The 11,852-nt window shown below is 39.0% G+C and overlaps 1 protein-coding gene across 4 annotated transcripts in view; it reads right to left on the bottom strand.

Annotated features, from left to right (window-relative positions):
• The window catches only part of LOC111859055 (ephrin type-A receptor 3-like), a 75,832-nt gene extending 64,193 nt beyond the window's left edge, over positions 1–11,639 (bottom strand). For 3 of the 4 annotated variants that reach the window (XM_023841384.2, XM_023841383.2, XM_072715510.1), the window contains exons 1-2: positions 11,385–11,639; positions 2,479–2,543 (exon numbers count right to left, since the gene is read on the bottom strand). In XM_023841384.2, coding sequence (XP_023697152.1) covers positions 2,479–2,543; positions 11,385–11,469 — 150 coding nt within the window. In that variant the 5' untranslated portion in view covers positions 11,470–11,639. Of the gene's footprint in view, positions 1–2,478; positions 2,544–5,128; positions 5,627–11,384 lie in introns of those variants that run through there. The other variant, XM_023841385.2, reaches the window with a different exon arrangement.
• Positions 11,640–11,852: the final 213 nt, after the last annotated feature.

Here is an 11,852-nt window from a genome sequence, read left to right as displayed (position 1 = left end):
AGAGTCCTGCCAAGGCCGCCCAGAGGAATCAGCGGAACACAGTGATAGTGCAAACCCAGGAACGTGATTAAGGCCGTGCTTGTGCAAGGCGACAGCCAGCCTGTCCCACACCAAAGTTAGCTTGGCCGAAGGTCACAGCTGTGAGCACGTCACTTGAAGGCAGAGATCAAAGGGGGGTCATGATGTACTGTAAGGTGACACTTCACACTGGGCCATTCATTCGAACTGTTATGTTTGTCCCCAATTTGAAAATGCTTACACATATATTACTTTTATATAACAGGCTTATTTTACCATCTATTTTAATATATTTTCCGAAGCATTATTTCTAGAAATTAATTATATACAGTGCTGTGCATTGGTATTAGGCAGTCAAAGAAAATGTTTAAAACTATTTATCTGGGTGGTGAGTGTATATTTGCTCAGAGAAAAATATAATTTTACATTAAAACATGCACAATAATTTCACCACCTCCTCCATTAATTACCTAATTAAATTAGTTGAAAAACCCAGTGAGCTATTGAATAGTCAAATAGGAGGTGACATGGGTCGAGTTAAAGAAATACATTGGTGGTTTTTACAGCAAGTGCAAATACTGGGCATGTTCAAATGGCTAAGCTGACAGACATAATATCATAGTTTGACATCAACATGAAGATCATTTAAACATCATTTCCTTTGACTGCCTAAGGCTTTTGCAGTGCTGTTTTCTGCATAAGAAATTCAGCAATGTGATGTAAAATTAATTATCTATGGTCAAGAGAAAACATAATCTATGATGTGCCTTTAGAAGATGCTCATTAATATGTGCAGCCTTTTCAGGGCCCCGAGTCAGACAGAAAGGTGATTTACCCCATAGACAAATGGCGCGCCTCCACCTGGCTTTCCCACACCTCTGCCAGAAACCCAAGATCCGACACCTAGCGTCAACTGAGCTTACATTTCCAGCAGCGGGCCGCCGTAGACAAGTGGGCTCTATCAGTCAGCAGCTTCTCATGGAGGGAGAAAAGCATAACACACTGCTCTCTTCCCATTTAGCCCACTCAGGCCCTGAGGAGTGCTAATCCCCATTTTATAGAGAGGTTTTCATTTTTCTTTGTACAGCTGGGGACCCCTCAGCCTGCTTTCAGACCAAATTCCAGCCTGATTTTGCGGTGACTGCATCTCTGCAACCAGAAGGTTTGGTACATCGTTCCTCCACAATTATCTATAAAAAGTATGCGCCGATACCTTTATACTTAAGGTTTATCCTTTTTAAACTGGCATGCGTGCTGAGCAAGAGTATTTTTCCTTATGGAGACAGATTTTGCAACAATCACATTAAACTGAATGAATGTTGTGGATGCTCTGAGCTCATTTTAAGGAGCTCATCATGAGTATTCATGACAGCATTCATCACAGTGACCAGTAGGATTGTGATAAATTTCAGGTCAAGAGGCAAGCAAATCAAAAGACCCAGAATAAAGTCAGCCATAGCCAGCAACCCCTTAACAGGAATATTTATATCTGGGATGGATGTCAGAGCACGCTCCACAGACACGCCATCCAATGGGCTTTGCTCTTGATTTGTTTAAACCTGTGCTATTTGTGCTCACACAGGCGGGAGGTGGGAGGGCCATCCGTCAGTGTCAACACCATGCTGGCATATTATACAAAATAATTTCTGAGGGCACAGCTTTTGGGGCGAAGTGCTAAGAAGCCTAAAGCAGGGGGAGCTGTGAGTAATTACACATAATTCACCTTGAGGACTTGCCCCCTTGTGCCATGTATCTCACATAGGGAATCACTGCAATTTGAAATTAATTTGAAAAAGACGTTCCCCTGCCTTTGATATGGATCCTAATTCTTATATTCATCCCATATACCACAGTATGAAAAAATCAAGTAAGGTTCTTGTTTTTTTCCCCCCAAAGAGACTTTTGTTATGCTCTCACTTTTCAAACGCTGGCCCTTTAAATAGCCCAATTTTTATGGGTTCGGAAATGCACAGCACTGGGAAACCAGCTTTGGCAGCTATATGGAGCAAATGATTGAATTAGCTTTAACAAGTGCCAACAGGTAATTCAAACACTTAATAAAGTTTTTAAAGTGGCCTTGTTAGAATAGCCCGTATAGCCAAGTGCCCCCAAGTGGGATAAACAAACAATGCCATTACCTGCAAGTGAGAACATGTGACTTTTGTCACCGTAGCTGATGGTAAATAAAATACAGTTTTTTTAAATCCCATTTATCTCTCCTTGGTTGAGTCTCTTACAAAACATAAACTCTAATATGTGCTGATAACTTAAAAAATGGTCTGGGTATCATTACACTCTATCATATGCTCTGACCATCCAAGTGAGTTCTTAAACCCTGAGCAACCGCAGCATTACTGCTTCTCAGAGGAAGAATAAAACCAAAGTCCCCAAGAACAATGCCGTCAGTCGAGCTTGATCCTCCCAGATCCCTTTTCCCCAGGACCCCCCAGGCACACTTACCCCATGTGACGGGTAGGAAATCCAGCCTAGTTCTCCTTGGCCTGCTTTAGAATCCAGTATGTTCACTGCGTGTAAAGACAAAAACAAAGATTCAGAGACAACTCCCCCAGTCAAGCTAAGGGGGTCCTTTGTCAGGTATCCAAATCGGCCAGGCCATCGCCCTCTGAGTGCTGTTCTACTGATAACATCTATAGCGCGGCAAGAAAACTGCATATTACTCCTAATATCTTCGGAGCAAAATCCAATACGTGTATGTAGTGAGGTCATTAGCTTCACAGAGATCTAAGCTCTGATTGTATGCAAAAGCGATAATCTTCAAGGGTCATGTGCCACATTTTTAGAATCATTCACTATTTTGCACTCTTCACTTTGATGATAAATAGGGGTTGTAGAGTTGTAAATTTTTTGCTGTTTTTAACTCATGGAAGCTAAAAGTTGAAAGCATAAGAAAGATAAAGAAGCGGCCATACGCATCAGTGACGATTGCTTAGTGCTTACTTGTTTGCTACTTAAAATGTTGCAAACACCCAAATATCAAGATTTTGAGTCACTGCAAATCTGCATGAAATATGAGATAAACAACAGGATGTAATCCAGAGGCAGTGTTCAGGGTGACCAGGTACGTCCAAGATTCCCATGATGCTTTGGGGTTTGTCACACTTTTCAACTCCTGTCTGTTGCTATTGAGAAACAAAGTGAGACAGACGCGTGCTTGTAATTTATTTTACAGCCGCTTTGTTTCTATTTTCCATCAAATTAACCTAAATAATTCCTTCCAAATCAAATAAAATCAACTCAAAGTTTATTTATGAAAAGCACAACAGTACAGCAAACAGCAGTAGATGCAGGCAATTAAATGTTTCCCAGAGAGGCTCCCTATAGTAAGTGACAATAAAATATTAAAGAGATAAATAAATAAAATAGTAAATAGGAATAGTAAAACCGTAAAAACATCTGATGTAAAAAAAATTGGACAGTGTAGTTGGTAAAGCCATAGACCTACTGGAAAAGATATATAGTTACATTTTACATTTTACATACATTTTCTATTATGATGAAGAGTTTCCTAAAGAGTTTACAGTCAATTGCAAGCTTCCACAGGCCTTATAAAAATATAATATACATAAATAGGTAAGCAGTTTAGCAAATCTATTCGTCAGTGAATTAATCTCTCTGAAGGGCCACATTAACTGTGCCCCGCACCACAACTAGCGACGTCCCCTCCCGCTAACGGGCTTCTGAGGCCTGAGGAAGGGCCTCTTCTGACACACAGCATCATACACCGGGTCCCTGGGACATGCGAGTGACGTTAGCAAGCAGGGCGCCATGGGAAGAATGAGTCTGCAGCATGTCAGATCACACCCCCAGCAGCCCAGCCTGCATTCTGCCTCTGCACGCTTTACACATACTCTTCATGCCTATATATGACTCTGATCTTTGTCAATATAACACTTCATTTCTTTTTCTGCCTTTTTAAAAATTTTTTACAAGTATGTATTAAAGGGCCGCTCTACTTTACGTTTTCTTAAAGCTAAAGCCATAACAATCCTTTATTGAAGGCTTACTAATCATTCTCGACACAGAACTTTGCAATATGTATTTCTTCAAAAAGTGTCCCTTTTAATAATATTACAGAGCATTTCAGAAGTATCGTGGCCTACTTTAAATCAAACTAGACTGAAAGTGAAAACAGACAAACAGACACACAAAAACAGGTGCCTCAGAGGAGGGTGTCTCGAGGGGGTGCTTCAGAGGAGGGTGCCTCAGAGGAGGGTGCCTCAGAGGAGGGTGTCTCGAGGGGTTGGGCCAGGAGGACACCTACGCAATTATAGTTTGGAAAACCCTGAAGCGAGTCTCACCTGAGAGCTGGTGAAACAGCTGATAGGCAGCTCGCATGTAGCCTAAAGCTTCCACTAGCTGCAATGAAGCTAACGTCAGATAAAAACCAGGGTTTGGATCCAATTTAAACTTCTCAATGAGCCGAACCAAATCTTGAATTGGGCGGGTCGAGGGAATTAGGGAGCATAAATGAGGCAACTGTACTGGCGGGTGAACCCTCCAGCTGCAGAAGACCAGCAGTTGTAATCTGGCATCTGCATCCCACTACGACCGGCACTCAGTACCGGAAAGAGGGGATAGAGCTAATATCACTGATAGAGATATGAGTGCTTATCTCTGGGATCGAGAAAGCACAATGATAGAAGTAGGTGGATCTATATGGGAAGAAGACAATAGGCAAGGACCCAAGCTGGCCCTCAGACAGAGATCTTGCAGATTGCTGCACCGTGGTTACTGTTCTACCTTTCGTCATGGTGTACCTCATCCCCGCAGAGGAAAAGGAACAGTGGAGATCCAGCTCTTCACAAATATGTACAGAACTTCAGTGATTACCGACATCAGCACTGAAGCCAGAAAAGGGAATACCTTCGATAATCAAATTTAGTTTTCATTGTATTAACCCAGAAAGTTGTTCTGCAATATTTATGATGCAGAAAAGCATAAACATGTGGTTTCTCGTGCATGGCAGAGATCGAGACTCTGGCACCCATCCCTGCCAGAAACAGCAGATTAAGGGGCTTTAAAGTAACATTCGGGGATCTGGCCAGAAACATTAACGCAGCCCAGCCAAGAGGAGGACGAGGCGACTCACCAGCGGCACCATGAGACCTGCAGATATGAGAGCTGATGCGCCAGGGTGCTGGCATCCCTGAGACCCTATGGGGCCAGCCTTCGAAGGCAGCCGTCCAAGCCGAGTCTCCATCAAACCCAGCTGAACTCAGAGCATGGATCCGGTCCCTTCACTCCCACGGCCCCCATGACGGACCCTCTCCTGCAGCTGGCGCTGTTAAATCTGGTACGCAAAGCCTGCTGGGAGACCTCCAACGTCCATCTTGACCAGCACACATTACACCAAGCCTTCTTTCCGAAAGAAACACAAAACAATCTGATCTGCTGTGGAGGTGACAGCCAGTCCTGCATGCGAAGACTATCTTTTAATATTTAGATAATTAAATCCCAATAACATATTAATAAATTATTTATAAGTGCTATTTTGGAGTGATCTCCTAGCTTTTTTAAAAATAAGTAATTATCAAGAACATTAAAAAAAATAGATTTTTTCTTGAGAATTTTTATTTTTTAATGATTTTGAGGAAGTTTTCTTGTTTTAAACTGTTTTTATCTTGGTTAAGCTATTGGTTTTCTAGATACCTTGTGATCCGGGGTCACAAGGCATAGTTTTCACTCTTACATTAAGAGTCTTTAAGAAAAAAAATAGCATTTTTCAATCAGTTTTTATATGTTTGGATAAAATAAAAACTTTCAAAACGCCTTTAAGCTTTTACGGCACTTTGCTGTAAATTAATTTTGATAATTTCAAATTCAAAGAAGCATATTTAGTATGCAATTTTCTAATTAAATTTAGAATAAAATATAAAAACACAAAACAGTAAATGTATTATATTTTTTATATTGAATCAAACACATATACTACTTATTTAAAAGCTTCTTTGTAATGTTTGTTGTATTTCTGGACAATTATTTTTTTTGTTTTTAAGAGTTTGAAAACTTGTTTTGAAAAATGTGGTAATTTACTGTCTATCAATATGGAATTCTTTAAAAAAAAAAAATCTAATTTTGCGGCTTTTTAAAAAAAATGCATAAATAAATAATCATATCCCTAAGCTCCCTTAATATCGACAGAGAAGCACCTTAAAAATGTGTGCAGTGTGCCTATGTCCAGGCACCCCAGTTCCCAAGGTCTTCCGGACCTTCAGGACACGTTCCTCAGTCACCACTTCCACCGGCAAACAGCCCAGCCCGGTGGGTCGACACCAGGCAAGCCGGAGGTCTATGGGGGCCTACTTTTTCCAAGGAGATGTGAATAGGCACGTTCTCCGGCCTCCCGAAAGGCACCATCGCTCACAAAAGCCCAGCCCTGTCCCAGTGGGAGCCCATGGCTCTGGGGTCCGTCTCTCTAAAAATACAAGCTAGCACCATTTCCAGGGCAGGAACTGGAAAGCATGCCATGTTCCAGGACCGAAAAATGCACATTTACATGTTCAGCATGTAAAATATCACAGCTTCTCTTATGGTCTGAGTGCTATTCAGAAAGTAGGGGACTAACTTTCTAGTCATTACATGAAAATGGCCTTCAGTGTTATATTACCATAACATTTTCTAAAGAGATATGCACCCAGGGTTTTTACCATTTGCTGAACATTTTGAGTGCGACTAGGCAAGCTTTGTTCCTCACTGATTTTAAAACCGATTAAAGCATAAATATCACACCAAATGGAAAAAAAGGATATAGGCCTAGCCCAGTGTCTATATAAAACTCTACATCATGCTGAGGATGGGTCAATCTCTTTGCACACCATGTTCGCTCAGGACTAACTCTACTTATATAAACACTGTTAAATGGCAGAGAAATTCATTTGCTTCTTTAAACAGAAGCCTGTTTCACTAGGCAATCTGCCCATTTGAAAAACAAGATACAGTAGGACTTTCAACAAGAGCAAAGCTCCTGAGTTGTGTATGTGTTGTTTTAATTTTAATCAACAATTTGCATTTATACGTATTGAAGAAATTATTATCACTCCTTTGTATCATGTATTGGTTAGAGCCAGCAGAAGCGTTTTAACTTTCAACTGAATTCCAGATTTTAAAAATCGTTCCAAGAAATCGTTCCTCCAGAACTTTCCGAATGCTGTAGTTTATAGAGGGTATAAATGAGTTCACTAGCGGAAGTGTGACGATATTTAACAGAAAATCAAACAGGACGCTATAAAGTCAAGAATACATATGCACGTACTTACATTTAAGTCACTTGCATGCCTAGCAGTTTTCAGCACCTGAAAGTTACTCCAACCTCAGCCCAGTCAAATGTTTTCCGGACGCTCTTTCAGGAATTTTTTAATGCTAAAATTCAACACTTTCCTTTCAGACATATGGATTCGGGTTTTTGGAATGGCACGGAAAAATGGTCTAATGATAACTAATTGCAGATTCAATACAGTAATAGCTAAAGGCTGAAATAATATATTGCTGGCAGGTTAGAAGGGGATGAGGACTTCAGATTCACGGAACATTAATTCACTTTATAGGAAAATAATATGAGCTTTCCCGAGATAGCCTATTCACGAATTATAGGCCTACTGCTGCATTTAAATTCCTAGACAAATAACTGTTTTATTTCATCTATCTCCTAAATACAGGTACATACGTGGAAAGTTATCTAATTTTCCTTGCAAATTAATCAGCCTCGGACGTGCGCCTTTATTTCATTTACATCCGCTATAATAAAAAATAAAGGGACCGTGGTGAATAATACCTAAACGGATTGCTGTAGGACGTGGCACTCCAACAACATCACTCACCGCGGGTTTCAGCGGACTGAACTCCGAACGGCCGCTGCACGTCAATTTGACCTATAGGCGAAGTCTGTTACCTTCTCAGGATTAACCTGTGCGTGTTAATCAAACCACAAATCGAGAATTTGCACGTGGAACACTGATGCTTTGTCTGTATGAATATTTCAAATACTTATATTTTACAAACAAGTTAAACTGCGCTTAGTTGTTCTTACCCATGCCCTTCACGATAGAAGGTTCAAATAATTTGCAAAATAAAGATGCAAACCTGGACTAATGCAGTCACACTTCCAAATGAAATACTAAATAAACTGCTATTAAAGGAAACGATAGCAATCTACACTTGTACATAACGGGTACAGATCCGTTAGGTATTATATTGATTTAATTACAAGTAAATGATAGTGAAAGGTAGGAAATTTATAATATTACTTTATCATATTAAATATTTTAATCTTTAAAAAAATAACAACACGCTAAATTCGGTAGAACATATTACACAACTCCAGGCAAAGAAAATTCCAGACCAGGTGATCTATGGATTTATAAGTGCAACAACGGCAGCAGTAGTAGTAGTAGTAGTAGTAACAATAATAATAATACATATTATACTTTAGTAAATAGCGTATCTGTTATTATCTTATTGCTATAAATGGATATAAGTTATGATTACAGTTACAGAAAATAATTAGAAGGTGAAGGTAAAATGTAAAAAGGAGGAACGTAAACTAGACATATTTTAAATGCCCCCAAATGTTCATCATTTTAAAATAATGCTCAACTATAACAACAACAACAACGTTCAAGTTAACTATCTTTTGCGCAGCGAAAACGGTCACTGCTGTATGATTGCTGCGATGCCATAGAGGCAAAACAACATAACTAAATTAGCCGGCTTAATTATGGAGGTGGCAGAGAAAAAGTTGGTTAAATCAGGTCTGCTAGGGCAAAACAAACCTGTTAACTGCATGTGTGAAACATGGAAACTTGTAGCAGTATATAACTAATATGTACACTTTTAATATTTGGTAATTACATATAAACAAAGTAGACCTATACACTGTCGTTTCGAAATGGTATTTTAATGCTTTGTTAAAGAAATATTGTATTAATAGCATATGTTTTAAACAGTTTTGTTATACTTCGTCATACTGTATACGTTAGTTTGAGTTGTTAAAACAGGCAACCCGTTCATATACCCTGTCTTCACTTCAACTGTAGCAGCTCGATACTGACGCTTACTGGTGGTAGGCCCTATTCCTTCAAGATTTAGTAAGAATAAAATCGGGGGGGAATCAAAAGGATCAAGGGCGATTCTTATTCAAGTTAAATAAAAGCTTAGATGCATAAACAAACAAATGAAGTAAAAGCAAAAAAAAATCTGTCAGGTCTAGGTGCCACTTGAGCATTTTAAGAATAATACACTTAGTAAATGCGGTAATACAATAGTGACCTTGCGTTTAGTTTGATATATTATTATATATGTCTTACACATTATGGAAGAATAATTACATGTTAAAATGCCATATTTAGCAAAAAATAAAATGAAAAATTATTTCAGATCATTGTTTGGCTGGTAGGATAAACTTTGTTTCGTCATTTGAATCGATATTTAGCCTCAGTCACAATTTTGGAACACGTGGGTCACAGTTAATTTGCAGCTCAGTTTTAGTATGATAAATGACTAGATAACGTCATATATCGGCTTCTAATATTTCTTGTAGATTCGGTTTGTAGCTCCTTTACATATTTTCTTCATTTTTCTCACATTTGTTTTATATTAAGACACTTTAGAATGCAAAATAGTTAACTCCGGCTGAGCGTTTTTCATATAAATCACTGTAACCAGCAATTAATTATAAAGGCTGTCACTTCCGTAAAATCGAAAAATTAAATATGGAACTATGGAAATCGTGGTCATAATATTTTAGGCACGAGTTCGGTGTATAACTTGCAATACATGACATTTCCATTTATGTTGAAATAGGCCTAAATGACATTACCATTTGTAACAAACAGCATATTGTAGGCTGTACTCCCAGAACTGAATGAATTATTTTTTATATCCTGGTATATTTATTTGTTCACTCTTTACCCTGTACACTAATTTTGCAGCACCTGCACTCTCCAATAGGCTAATAGTTCATATGCAACGGTGGTGAACCAGGGATTACTTCTTTTGCATGAGATTGTATACAGAGATTTATATCATATGCTGAATTGTATTTTTCTTATTTCTACTCTTCGACTATTTTCTATAAGTAATCAGAGAAGTTCAAACTTCCTTCGAGCTTTACTAGATGTGTGTAAAATATGCTGCCAACGACTAAAAGGGCCTGTACGAAATACGCCCGTACTCCGTTAGTCTCAGTCAAAAAAATAGGACTATAAAAATAGATCTCAAACATTTGGTTTCTTTACATTTGAATAATTTATTAGTCGTAGTACACCAACAATTATATTGTCCATAAAACGTGCTGATTAAAAAATATTTCTGTAATATTTTGGCTCACAATTGTATTTGTATGGATATCTTCGCTGTACATAAGTCGATGTGTGTTAAATCATGTTATTGCATTTTGACAGAATTGGTATATGACATCACTGACAAAAGTCTTTTTGTTCATTCACCTTAGATGAGACATGACTTTGATATTTTCATTCCTCTGTGTGAATTTTCATTCATTTTCACCAATCGATCATGTTTACACAAGAGATACATGCATTAAAATGGAAAACTTTTGTTAGCATACTTAATATACTTAAAGGTGTTGTTCATTGGTGGTGGTACTGTTTCTACATCGATCTTTGCACGATTTTGTCATAGAAATGAAAGAATAATGTAGGCCTACTAAATCAAGCGGAAGACATCCATGACAGTTGTTTTAATTATTTGTTGAGCATCGACTCTTTCTCACCAGACACAATAGAAGAATGATTTTACATGCGGTGTGAGGTGCAATGATAGATTCTGATCACCGATCTTGTGATCACCTTTGGTGAGAACAGTACACTCTCCAAAACATCAACACTGATACGGGTGTGAATAAAGCTGTGTAGAAAGCTGTGTCCGAAATTAAAGTAATAAAACTCAAATGTTAGCGATTTTAAGTCAGTAATACGTATATTCGGGCGCTATGGACGTTGCATTGTCTAATACCGAAACATCGCAATATTGTTACAGGAGACCAAAACAGGTCGCTATCACAAGACCGTCTCTTCCTTTTCTGACACGTTATCTTCAATTTTGATAGAATAAGCATGATAATACAGTAAATAGGCTGCATTTACTTTTACCTAATCTATAGACCGTGTCGTTTTATTTAGTATATCGCCATGTAGAAAAGGACTGTCAAAAACGCAATTCAAAGCAAGGCGGACCTGAATTTAAATTTTGAGAAAATGTTATTGTCACGTTTGTAAGATTCAGAGCATCACTTAAACTTCAGCCGTAACAGACTCCGAAGCACCGACATCCCGAAAAGTAGCGCAAGACTGCCTCTGCCTTTCTTTTCATCCCAAACGTTACCTTACCTTCATTGGAGGCATTGCCAGTCAGTTGTCCTTTGCAAAGAAACGAGAAGAAGACGAGAAAAAGTACAGGGGGGCTGCAATCCATGACGGCAGTTCAGAGGGCAACAAGAGGTACATAACTCCACGAAGCATGCCACTGATGTGAGGGCTCCGATTCCGACACAAGTTACCATTCTCGGCTCAGGGGCTGATGTCAAGTTTGACACCGGAGATGAGGAGGAGTCTGCGCGCTCTCTCTAGCTCCTCCAGCGAGAATGGATCTGAAAGACGGCTTCCCTTTTCCGCTGGGTCCTACTTACAAGAACGATGGGATTCTAGCTTGGTTTGTCAGGCTGTTCCCCTTTTTCTCAGCACGTTCCTTCCAAGTTCAAAAAGGGACAAACTCACACCTTAACAGGACATAAAACTTTTGTGAAAAGGTGGACTGTTTGCTAAAAAAAAAAGATGCGCTGATAAAATAATACTTTA

This window comes from Paramormyrops kingsleyae, chromosome 1, assembly GCF_048594095.1.
Source record: "Paramormyrops kingsleyae isolate MSU_618 chromosome 1, PKINGS_0.4, whole genome shotgun sequence".
NCBI classification, from domain to species: domain Eukaryota; kingdom Metazoa; phylum Chordata; class Actinopteri; order Osteoglossiformes; family Mormyridae; genus Paramormyrops; species Paramormyrops kingsleyae.
Note: the sequence above shows the minus strand (reverse complement) of the source record. Positions and strands in the feature narration are given on the sequence as shown.